Below are 13,206 nucleotides of genomic sequence, written 5' to 3' on the forward strand. Positions count from 1 at the left end.
ATGTGTATATATATATAAACTAGCATTGATTTGTACTCTTCAGAGTAGTATTTCTTAAAGTAGTAGTAAGTTTTTTGTTTGTTTGTTTGTTTTAGTGTAGGATATTTCATGAGTCCTAATGGGAAGGAATATCATTTTTGTTGAAGTTTATTTTAGTCAAATTGTAATAATTTGTGCTTTTTTCTTAAACATTAAAATACATTATTTTAAGCCTAATTTTACTATCATTAACAATACTTTAAACCTGTAATATCTTCTGCTTACAGTGGTTCTCAGATTTTCTGATTTTAAATGTTGCTAACATACCTTTATGTTTTTAAGAATTGTTCGAACATTAACAGTACACATATGTATAGTACTGACAGCAGTTTTTGCTCGTAGCTATCCTGTCTTCACAGGAGAAAGCTGTGCGCTACTATTATAAAATTTGCTTAAATGGGACAAATAAAATGTTAATTACATTTAACATAATGATAATGAATTTTGTTTATTCTTAGGTCTGGAGAAAATGATGTAGAATATAACAACATGGAATTGGAAGAGGGAGAACTCATGGAAGATGCAACTGCTTCAGGACCTCCAGGTACGGCAGCCAAGCCCCACAGCCATTTTGTCTTGTCTCTTTGGTCTTTTTTGGACCATGTTATATTTTAGTAGGTGGTAGCCAGTGCTCTACATGTTTTGTGGTATTACAAATGCTATATTTTAAAGTATGGATTTAAGAGTATACATGTATAGGTCCATTTTCTCACCACTCCCAAACAAACCACAGGAAGATATTTTTGGTGAACGGGAAAAAATGGTTTTATTTAAAGCTATCCCTTGACAAGATGGAGGGGACTTTATATTCTTGCCACAAATCACCATTGCACTGTACCCAAGGGCCTTTCTGGTAAGGAACAGAAGGGCATGAAAATAAGGCTATATTTATAAAGGCTTGCTTTATCCCACCAGCCATGTTCTGCTCACTTCTCTCCTGTGGAATAGAAACTGGACTTTCACATATGGTGGGGATTCTCGGGTGTTAGTAATCTGTTTCTTCATCTTGGTGTGATTGCTTTGTGAATACTGGTTAGGCTGTACACTTACATTTAAGACATACATGTACATATGCACAGAATGGTGGCAACATTAACTCTTAATAGGGAAACAGATGCTAAGGCCATTGATGTCTATCCTGGGATATGACAGTAGAAAAGGAATGTTCATGTGGACAGGGAGCAGCCAAAGTGTGTAAACCCCAAAGAAAGGAGTTTCTGTTGAGTGGTGAGAGTGGTGGCCTTGAAGAGCAGTGAGAACTCGGAGACTGCTAACTACTTTTTTACTTTACATATACATGGGAGACTGAGCAACTTATATTTTTAAAGGAATCCTAGGTATCACACAATAGATACCATATCCCCAGAATACAAGATTTCTTATACGTTATGACCACCTATAGTTTACCATACATCATAACCACCTAAGTAGCTTTTTGGAAATAGATCCTCAATCCTGTTCCAGTATTGTCAGTCAGTATATCTGCAGTAGAGCAAGGAATGTTTTAATCTTCTCCTCTGACCTATATACAGCCTACTTTGGGAATTTGTAGAAAAAGAAGAGGTAACAGTTCCAGTGTGAAGAGGGGATAGTTTTCTGCAATTTAATGGGAGTCCTTGTGGGCACAGGGACTGGGAAAAAAAATTGGCAGTGTCATAAATTAGCAGCGACATTATTAGGATGTCATTTCTTATCCTAAGAAATAAGAAGTGGAAGACAGTTGAGGACAAAAGAATTTGAAAACAAGTGAAGAACATGCAAATTACTAGTTGGCCCAAAGCTTTAAATAATAGAACTTTTCCCTGAAATTATTTTGGGCTGAACCTCTCATACATACTCGTGTGTCAGGACCAGATTTACTTAACTTACGTACACACCTATACTCACACACACACATATGCGCAGTTTTATGTTTTGTTTTTCTTAAATGATAATAGGGATTTAACCTGTGGTCTTTGCACTGAGCCTAATTTATCTCCATCCTCTACCCCTTTCTCACTAAGTTGTTTAAGTTCTCAGTTGCCCTGGCTGGGTTCAAACTTGGAAACCTCCTTCCTTAGCCTTGCAGAATGCTGGGATTACAGGAGTGTGCCACCAGGTCTGCCTGGACCTAATTATATTATCTTGGTGTTACCTACTTCTACTTCAGATTTTCTTGCATATGTAGCACCGTGTGTGTGGTGTGTGTGTGTGTGTGTGTGTGTGTGTGTGTGTGTGTGTTTTCCTCAAATGTAAACACAGCCTCTTCCATGGTAAGTAGTCGCTCTAACACTAATGTAAATATTTTGTCTCTTTAGAATATATTTAAATAGCTTTATTGAAGAAGGTCAGTTTTAAGCAGTATTTTCATACCTCATTGCTAGGTATTGTAATAGTCACTAGAGAAAAGTCAGATGCTTTCCATGGCTTTAGATGCCAAGAAATGTAGATGTCTATAATGTGTACCAGTCATTAACAAGTTCAGTCAAAAAACCTCAAATTGTACTCTAATATTAATCAAGCCAGAAAAAAAAGTCTACCAAACTGTCATAGCCTGAACATTTTACCATCCAGAGACTTGCGGGTAATTCTTATTTTGGGGTCTTATTCTTTGGAATCTGTTACACCATGAGAATTTATTTTCTTTGATTTAAGACTTGTAAGTCATAAGACACAACCTCCTTTTTCCTGCCCTTGCCCCTCCTCTCCTCAGTTGTGCACATTGTACACATGTGTTGTCTTTTTATTTTAGGGCTCCAGATGAAGTTGATCATTGCTTTTGAATTCTGGGTATTAATAAGACCACTACTTAATCACTGTGATTTGGTATATCTGTCTCTTAGTGCTTCTCGTCATGAACATGAACTCCTAAGAGACAGATGTGTAGACCTTGTTCAAGCAACATTAACCACATCTTTTCTTTTATGCATACTTAAATTTGTACAAATACACATTTTCTACATCTTTCTTTGCAGGTAGTAGCCATGGGTATGTGGGTGCCAGCAGCCGAATGTCAAGAAGAGCACATTTATGCTCTGCTGCTACCAGTAGTTTATTAGACATTGATCCTTTAATCTTAATACATTTGTTGGACCTTAAGGACAGGAGCAGTATGGAAAATTTGTGGGGCTTACAGCCTCGCCCACCTGCCTCACTTTTGCAGCCCACAGGTAAAATAACTTCATTTTTCTTGTTCTGTAAGAGAACCATTAGATTTTCATCTATGTATTTCATCTAAGTGGAAACAGTGTATTTCTGTAGCAGTTAGGTTTTTCATTGTATGCCACAATAGTGACATACCAATCAAATTACCTAAAGGTGTTATATGTAGAAACAAATTAAAGATGTCTTTTAGGAGATTTTTAATGAGTTACCATTTATATTGTCTAATTGATAGTTTAATCTAGTGGTGGCAAACCCCATGGCATGTGTGCCACAGCAGACCATTTGTGTCACTGAAAGCTCTAGAAGGTTTGCCATCAACAGTTTAATCCATATATAAGTACAGTTGTCTTTTTTGTGAATGAGGTTAGAGTTTTTCAAACCTAACTTCCAAGAGGAACTGTGTCTAAATTGAACATACAAAAATATGTTATTCATATGCTGTTGTTCATAAAAAATGTATGCCAATTGGCAGCAGTGTTTAATGTGCAAAAGTTATATGTTAAAGAGAAATTATAGCTGGATGTGATGGTGCACACCTGTAATCCTAGCACTCAGGAGGCTAAGGCAGGAGGATTGCTGTGAGTTGGAGGCCAGCCTGGACTAAACCAGTGAGTTCAAGGCCAGCCTGCACTACATAGCAAACCCTGTCTCAAAAAACCAGAAATAATTAAATAGACAGATTGGAGCTGTGTGTCTTAATCTGCATTTTCTGAGACCCTCAGAGATAGTTATTTTTAACAGCTAAAAACTTACCATTAAAACTTAGGTTTTAAAAACTTTATTGATGTTTTATAAAATATATTCCGTATGTTAACAAAACACACTGAACTTTACCTTCTTAAATAGTAGTATATATAAATCAAGTCTGTCTGTACAATAATTTTGTTGTTCCTTTTTACCTACAAAATTTTAAGGCAGAACCTCTATAGCAAACAGAAATAGAGTTGCTGCAGTAAGATGAAGAGTAGTCTTTTTCTTTTTCAAGTACTGTGTTCTTCCAGAATGGGTCTTGGTTTCTCTCTCTCTCTCTCTCTCTCTCTCTCTCTCTTTTTTCTCTCTGTCTCTCTCGTTTTCTGAGACAGAGTCTCACTCTGTACTTCAGACTGGCCTTGAACTCACTCTGTAGTCCAGCTCACGACAGTCCTTGTGCCTCAGCCTCTGGAGTGCTGGGATTACAGGCATACACAACTGTACCTGGCCCACCAAAACTTTTTGAGCATTGATACGATGTTAAAATTGTTTGGGATTTTAAACTATTTCAGGATTTTTTGGATTAGGGATGTTCAGCCAATAAAATCTATACAAAAAGTCTAAAATCTGAGTCACTTTTGTTCCTAGCCATTCCAGTCATTTTGAATAAGGATACCTTATAATGCTGGGTTGGGGTACATTTGCAGTGGAGGTAGAAGATAAAGCCCCTGATGGATAAGGCAGGATTGGATAATGTAGGGTCCTATGTACCATGTCAGTTCTTCCTAAATGCTATAGAATTCCATGTGATGATTCTAAACAGAAAGTAACACCTAGTTTGGGTTTCAGAAAATTGCTCTGGCAGCAACCTGTTAGAGTTATGTATACCCTCTAGCTATTCAGAGACTAAGGCAGCAGGGTGGCAAGTTCAAGGCCAACCTGGGCAATTATTTATTTATTTATTTATTTATTTATTTATTTATAAGAGTAAAAGAAGGATAACATAGTAATAGGGGGATTTACTGAATTACAAAGTGGTAGGACAGTGTCAATGGTTGTTATTTTACCTATTGGTGTCTTCAAGATAGTTTCTCAGGAAAACAAATAGACAATAGTGAGTTACAGACAAAAATGGTAGGAAATTATCAGTGATTGTTGTACTATACTTTGGTTTCTTCAAAGTGGTTTCTAGGGAAAACAAATAGAGCTATACATGAGTGATCAATTAAATAATCATTGACTATTCTCAATGGTTGTTGTTGAAAACACATAGTAATAAACATACATCCATTTATGAAATAGCATAGCAACAATAGAAACATTACAGAGTTATGGACAGATTGGTAGGAAATTATCATTGGCTGCTATAATAGATGTTGGTATCTTCAAAGTGGTGTCTCAGGAAAATAAAGGTATGCAAGGAAGTTCTAACAAGTAGTTACAGCCTAAGCAACCTGGGCAATTTAGTGAACCCTGTCTCACAGTGAAAATTAAAAAGGGCTTAAAGTGTAGAGCAGTAGTAAAGCATTTGCCTGGCATGCACAAGGGCCTGGATTTAATCCCCAGTACCGCAAAAAAAGGGAAGGTACCTGCTCTGATATGGTGGTGGACAGTGGATTATATGAGAACAATGCTTCAGGGTTCTTTCACAAGTATAGACTCTTCTGAGCCTTGAAGCAATGCTTTTATTTTATATTAGCAATAAGTTCAAGCCTTTCAACTTTTATTTTATTTTAATTAATTATTTATTTAAATTTCCTTTTTTTTTGGTCTTTTTGAGACAGGGTCTCACAATACAGTTCAGGCTGGTTTTGAACTCATTTTATAGCCTAGGCTGGCCTACAACTCCAAAGGATCCTCCTGCCTCAGCCTCCCGAGTGCTGGGGTTACAGGCCTGCGCCACCATACCCAGCTAAACTTTTATTTGTTTGTTTGTTTGTTTATTTTGTCTTTTTGAGACACCTCTCTCACTATGCAGTTCAGGCTAGCCTTGAGCTCATTTTGTAGTCCAAGCTGATCTCAAATTTGCAACAATCCTCCTGCCTCACCCTTGAGTACTGGGCTTACAGGTGTGCATGCACCATCATGCCTGGCTTTAAACTTTTGAAATTAAGTATATAATTTAGAGTTGTATGATTACCATGTGACTCAAACTCTTAACTTTAAAGGTGCAAATAAAGTTAGGACACTGGGGTTTGTCTGGATTTTCATTAATGGAATTTAATGCTTAATTTTTTACATATACCATCTAAAACATCTTAGCTTGTTTTTTTGAGGAGGGTACCGGGAATCAAACTCAGGACCTGGTGCTTGCTAGGCAGGTGCTTGTGCCACTGAGCTATATCCCCACCCCCCTTAGCTTGTTTTATACATTTGTATATGGTCATGGTACAAAATGATGTCATGAGTGTTAAAATTTATATTAACATGACTTTTTTACTGCTCTTTGAAGCATCATATTGTCGAAAAGATAAAGACCAAAGGAAGCAACAGGCCATGTGGCGAGTGCCCTCTGATTTAAAGATGCTGAAAAGACTCAAAACTCAAATGGCTGAAGTTCGATGTATGACAACCGATGTGAAGAACACACTTTCAGAAATAAAAAGCAACAGCACTGCTTCTGGAGACATGCAGACAACACTTTTTTCTGCTGACCAGACAGCTCTGGCTGCATGTGGAACTGAAAACTCTGGCAGATTACAAGATTTGGGAGTGGAGCTCCTGGCAAAGTCATCAGTTGCCAGTTGTTACATCAGAAACTGTAAGTAAAATATTCCTATTAGTGTTACTTCTGTACATACTATTTGAAAAACTAAAAGGTTATTTTGAAGATAACATCTAAGTGATTCTCTTCCAGTAAAATAACAGATACATGCAGGCTTTTCTCCTATCCAAAACTGATTCTTTGTATTTTCTTTTTTTGTTATTATTATTTTTGTGTTTTGGGTTTTTTTTTTTTTTTTTTTTTAGTACCAGGGATTAAACTCAGGACCTTGCGCTTGCCAGGCAGGCGCTTCTGCCACTGAACTATATCCCTGGCTGTATTTTCTTTTATATAGTAGAACCAAAGATTTTTTTTTTTTTTATGGCCCTGATATTGAAATTGAACCTAGTGCCTTTGTGCTGAGTTACATCCCCAGTCTTTTTTTTGAATTTTTCATTTTGAGACAGGACCTCACTTTAGTTGCCCAGGCTGATCTCAAACTTTGGATTCTCCTGCCTCAGCATCCCAGAATACTGGAATTGCAGGTGTGCACTACCAAAAATGAATTTAAACTTTTTTAACATTATATGACACTGTCAAAGGAGTAAAAGGCAACTTGCACATTGGGAGAAAATACCTGTAGTCAAGTTCCCTGTGCTTTGGTGTCATGTCCAGAAAAGCATTGCCAAATCCAATGTCATGTATAATGTACTTAATTCAAGTCAGTCTGTTTGTTTGTTTTGTTTTCTTGAGACAGAGTCCCCAGTATTCAGTTCAGGCTGGCCTTGAGCTCACTTTGTAGCCCAGGCTGATCTTGAACTCGCAAGGATCCTCTTGCCTTGGCCTCCCGAATGCTGAGATTACAGGCATGTGCCACCATGCCTGGCTCTTTTTTTTTTTTTTTTTTTTTGGTACCGGGAATCTAACTCAGGACCTTGTGCTTGCCAGGCAGACGCTTGCGCCACTGAGCTATATCCCCGGCAATCTGTTCAAATACACATATACTTCAGAATTTCAGAATAACTCTCATATTCATTTTCTTCATATAAGTCTTTGTATGTTTTATGAAATTTACTACTGGACATTACTTCTTGGGCTTTTGGCTAAGATGAAGTGGGTTACTGGATATGTCATAAGCCTAGTTTGCTAGTGTGGTTGGGATCCATTTCTCCCCCAAGTATTTTCTGGTTATTTGTTATTGGCATATAGTAAAGGTACTTGGTTGCTAATGTTTATCCTGTTAGCCAATTCATTTTTTTTATTAATCTGTAAAGAGTTTTATTATACTATTCTTAACTCATTTGAGTTTCATTTCTGTGCCTTTTTCACAACATCAGAAACTTTTGCCCTTTTCTGTGCTGTAAACTATTTTAAGCATATTATGTGCTCTTTTTACTTTATTAAAATTTACCAAGCCATTAGTTTGGTGAAACGCATTCATAAAGCCAACTCTGGTAGCTCTTTCAGGAAGAATTTTTAACAATTTCATTTCATTTCATTTTCAGTCTTATATTCCTGCTTCAATTTAAGCTAGTTTCTATAATTGGTTTTCTAAGAAAATTACTCATTTTATTATGGCTTTAAGTTTACCAGTATAAGGCCATTCACTATATTCTCTCAAAAAAAAATTTCAGCTGGCCACAGTGGTTTACAACTATAGTCCCAGCTACTTGGGAGGCTGAAGCAGGAGAATTGCTTTAGCCAGGAGTTCAAGGCCAGCCTGGCAATATACCACAACACATAAAAGCGATGAGAGTTTTTTTCAGTATTTATTTACATATTGCATATCTGAAAAAATGTGAATAATGAGACTGAGGTGATATTATCACAAGTTAGAGGATAGCCTATATTACAGAGCAAAACCCTGTCTCAAAAAAACCAAAGCTTGAATGAAATGAGCTTTTAACAGGAAGTAAGAAAATGCCCAGAGACCTGCCTTTCTCAGGCACGTAGGGGGAAAGGAGTCTTAATTAAGAGCCCTTAGAGATTGATATCTTGATGGCAGAACTTTAGATATTTCAATCACTTGCCAAGGAAGTGCCATATTTGCTCTTCATTATTGTCTTTATTCAGTAAAAATGATACCAACTCAACTAATGTTCTTGCTTCCTCTGTAATATAATGGAAAGGGCTATCACATATCTGCATAATTGTGCAATTTTAATATATGTGCTGCCAAAATGAGCATAATATTTGTGCAATTTATAGCCTCTCCTTTACATTTCTTCATAAGCAATGCTTTCTTACATTTGTGGTAGACCTAGTAACATCAAGAGCAAAAGCCTTGTTTGTGAACTCTGTGAGAAGCAAACTGGGTTTTTGGTTTTCCCTGTGACATCTTACAAAATCTGAACCAAGTAAGTGTAACTTTGGGGTACCCTGGTTTAAATTTCTGAAGTTCACCAGTACTGTGAAACTTTGGGGATTCAGAATCATCAACACTGCTAGCAGTTGATTTCCTATCTTGCTTCGCCCTCATCAGTAAGAGCCAGAGTTCCTTCACATAAATAACATCAACGTGAGAAATAGTCTTTGAGCCTGTTTCACAAACATCAGTAGGATCATTATCTCCACAGCACATTGTGCTGTTTTTGTTGGAGATCTTTTCAAATCTGAGAGGGCATCGTAATTCATTTATAACCTTGAAAGGGTAGATATTCATTCACTGCATGATGTAGCTTGCCATCCTTTATGTCTTGCTTAATGGGATTCACTGGCTGTTTTTATGGAAGTTTCCATTTTAGCATTTTGTTCACCAACGTACTTCTACAATCATATTAAATAACTCTCATATTCAGCATTTTGTACTTTCAGGAAGCAGCAGGGCCTCCCATTGAGCTATATCCTCAGCCTTTAATTTTTTTTTTAAAAGTTGAGTATTGTGGTACACATCTGTAATCCCAACACTTGAAGGCTCGAGTCAGGAGGATTTGCTTGAGCTTTAGGCCAGCCTGGGCTACATAGTGAGAGCCTGTCTCAAAAAAAGAAAAGAAAATTCAGACAAGGTCTCTCCAAGTTACCCAGGTACTCTAGAACTTGCAGTCCTCCTGCCTAGGCCTCCTGAGTAACTTCTGACAGGCTTGTGCTACCATGCTCAGCATCGTCATCTACTTTCTTTGTAAGAATGCCATTTTCTGACTGCATGATCTTAGACAAGTCAGCAAAATGCCTTCGGCCTTGGATTTGGGTTGAGTCCATTTCAGAGGAGTATCATAAAAGAGGGAAATGTAGTGAGCAGCTGCACTTTTGATGAAGAGACAGTGATCATGCAAGTGGGGCTGGCCAAAATTCTCCATGCCATGCGGGTTCATAGGATACATTTCCCCTCTCCACCGCAGATGGGACCCCCATGTGCCCATTTTCTTAAATTTTTAAAACTTCTGCAAAATATAAGATGTTAATTTCTCTTTTACTTATTTCATCTAGATCTCTGGTAACTACTAATGAACTTTGTCTCTGGGTTTACATCTTGTGGACCTTTCACATAAATGAAATCATGCAATATGAATTTCTTTATACCAGGCTTCTTTCACTTAACACAACCTTTTCAAGGTTCATTTGTGTTGTAGCACATTATTCTTTTTTATGGCTGAATAATACTTCATTGTGGAACATATTTTTTATCTACTCATTAGGTAGTTGGCATTTGTGTTATTTCTACCTTTTGCTATTGCTGGTAATGCTGCTATGAAAAATCATGTACAAGCTTTTGTATGGATATATGTTTTTGTTTATCTTAAGTATATACTTACAAGTGCAATTATTGGTGTTATATCCAGTAACCTTCCTAACTTATTTATTATCTATTAATAAATCTCATGCTTTTTTCTAATCTTTTGAATATGCATATTAGCCCGAGAATTTCTGTATTATTTCTGATGAATGCATTTTAAGGCTGTCCATTTTCTTATCATTTGACCACAGATTTTTTATTTGAAGTATTGTAGTTGTGATTTGTTTCTAATTCAGAGTTGATTTTCTTTTTAATCAAGTAGCATAATTTCCCAGAGTTTTGGGGTCATATTTTTCCCGACTTAGTTTAATTAAATTGCCTTGAGAATGGTATGGTTTTTCTTGTGAGGTCATAGTTAATCTTCATAGTTAATCTTCCTAGTCTCATAGGAATACTTCTATCATAGAACCACAAATAAATTAGTTGGAACTATAAAATACTTGTTTATTTTTGAATGATATAAACATAAAAGCTTCCATGTATGGTAAGAATAAGCCTTCGTTTAAGTAGTGAGTCTTATGCTACTTGATCATATTCCAAAATGTTTCTAAATGTCTTTGCAGCTACAAATAAGAAGAGTAATTCACCCAAGCCAGCTCGGTCCAGTATAGCAGGTAGTTTATCACTTCGAAGAGCAGTGGACTCTGGGGAAAATAGTCGTTCAAAAGGAGACTGTCAGACTTTGTCTGAAGGTAAATTTGAGGCATTCAGAATATAGTTTTGGTGAGTAAATACCAGTTATTGGAAATTGATATTTGAAGTATACCTTCAGACTGAAAGAAATCACTGAAAATGCTGAAGTTCTACGTGTAGTCTCACAACAGAACAGACCCTGGACTCCTTCATTTTAAGTACCTGGTTGGTACTTACATTTTTATAAAATTGGTACTTATATTTTTAAATATATTTAAATTTTGAAGTTTTTACTTATATATGTACATATATGTTGAGATTTTCTAATATGACAAAGAGAAAACTTTCATGTTTATTTTCTTCTTCCTTCTTTGAATATTCTTCCTTTTCTGAAGGCTCCCCAGGAAGCTCTCAGTCTGGGAGCAGGCACAGTTCTCCCCGAGGCTTGACACATGGCATCGTGAGTGATATCCTGCCCAAAACCGAAGACTGGCAGTGTAAAGCTTTGGACTCAGATGCTGTTGTGGTTGCAGTTTTCAATGGCTTACCTTCTGTTGAGAAAAGAAGGAAAATGATAACCTTGGGGTACATAAAGTTCTTTTGTAGTTTGGAATATTAAGTCTACATCATAATGAACAAATGATTTTCTACTTTAATTTTTTAGTTGGTGGAAAATTCATTTATTGCATTTGCATGTAACTTTTTAAACTATTGGAGACCCACTTCTTTTTTTTAATAGGGTGAGATTGTACCAGAAGTTCAGGTTAAATATGTTAGAGTTCATTTTCATGGAAATTAGGATAACAGTGATGTATATAACCTGTGTGAACTCTGCTTTGTGAGATTTGTGAGATTTCTTGGGGAGTTTTTTTTTTTAATCTGTCCCATACCTTTCAAAGACTTTTGTGCTAGGCTATATGTGTTACAGTTATGTCATATCTATTTTATGTGGAGCAAAGTACTTCTAGTTATCTTACTTTAACACTGCTTTTCTGCGTTTGGCCCACCTTTTTCTCTCTTACGAAAGCACGCTCAAAACTCGTAGTTGGACTTTCCCAAAGGATAATGGTAATTTATACTTTTATATCTGTCCCAGGAAACATAAACTCAAGTACCACCTATGTCAATTAAACTTCAAAAGAGAGAGTAACAACAGAATGTACTGTCTGGATATGCTAGATAAGCCATGTATTTCCTTCTGCTGATCTAGTTTATGAATATTAAATACATTTCTATATTTAAATAGTGGAATAGTTCTACATTGGAGACTTTTCAAAAAAAATTTGAATTAATAGAGAAAGACTGACATACCTTAAGTTTACTTAATTTCATATAGTCTTTTTTGGTTTTGTTTTTAGTACTGGGGGTTGAACCTCAGGGGCTTCATGCTGAGGTATGTGACCCCAGCCCTATTTAAAAATTTTCAGACAAGGTCTTAATGAGTCACTAAGTTGCACAGGCTGGGGTTGAACTTGGAATCCTGTTGCCTCTGCCTTCCAGGGTGCTAGGATTACAGGCATTTGCAGTCACATTTCATATAGTTCTAAAGCTTGTCATTACCAGATATAAACAATCAACTTGTAGTTTAGTTTCTGTTTGAGTTCAAATTTCACTAGTAGAAAGATGTGAAAATCACTGGCGATTATTTTGTCTGTCCCGTTACCCAGCCTGATAGTATACATGTTCCTTTCAGGTTGAAGCTGCAACTAGCTTTTATATTTGGTGGGGTTTTTTGATTTTTATTTTTTAATGTTTACTGCTGTGTACTAACTACTCTTTTATCACTTATTTTACTGTGATTTCAAATTTTACTAGTACATGTTTGTGGTATATAATGATTGTATTCATCATGCAGAGTTGGTATATGTATGTAATACCTTAATTCTTTTTATATTCCCTCCTACACTCCTTCCTCCATCTCTTAGTATTTTTTATTTGTTACAGAAATAATTTTATCTGCCTTTAGTCATAAAGAGTAAGTATATATGAATATAGATTTTTACTCCTCTTAGAGTATAAAAGTTGCAGTATACAAATATCTGCAACTTCTATCTGTAATCATTTTACATTTAATAGTATCTGGCAGCTTGGTTTATATGACTGCTTTCCAGCTCATGTCTTTTTTTCTTCTACTTGACTTAAAATAATGTAGGCAAAAAGTTTAAATACTAAATGGTTTGGGGCTGGGGATTTAGCTCAGTGGCACAGCGCCTGCCTGGCAAGCACAAGGTTGTGAGTTCGATTCCTAGTACCGGAAAAAAAA

The 13,206-nt window shown here is 36.3% G+C and overlaps 1 protein-coding gene across 10 annotated transcripts in view; it reads left to right on the forward strand.

The window, feature by feature from the left end:
• The window catches only part of Trim37 (tripartite motif containing 37), a 174,422-nt gene that overhangs the window by 108,501 nt on the left and 52,715 nt on the right, over nucleotides 1-13,206 (forward strand). For 9 of the 10 annotated variants that reach the window (XM_013519212.1, XM_013519214.1, XM_013519216.1 and 6 more), the window contains exons 17-21: nucleotides 498-583; nucleotides 2,994-3,188; nucleotides 6,326-6,634; nucleotides 10,874-11,002; nucleotides 11,339-11,528. In XM_013519212.1, coding sequence (XP_013374666.1) covers nucleotides 498-583; nucleotides 2,994-3,188; nucleotides 6,326-6,634; nucleotides 10,874-11,002; nucleotides 11,339-11,528 — 909 coding nt within the window. The remainder of the gene's footprint in view (nucleotides 1-497; nucleotides 584-2,993; nucleotides 3,189-6,325; nucleotides 6,635-10,873; nucleotides 11,003-11,338; nucleotides 11,529-13,206) is intronic. The other variant, XM_013519217.1, reaches the window with a different exon arrangement.

This window comes from Chinchilla lanigera, unplaced genomic scaffold (assembly GCF_000276665.1).
Source record: "Chinchilla lanigera isolate Chin_1 unplaced genomic scaffold, ChiLan1.0 scaffold00050, whole genome shotgun sequence".
Classification (NCBI taxonomy): Eukaryota; Metazoa; Chordata; class Mammalia; order Rodentia; family Chinchillidae; genus Chinchilla; species Chinchilla lanigera.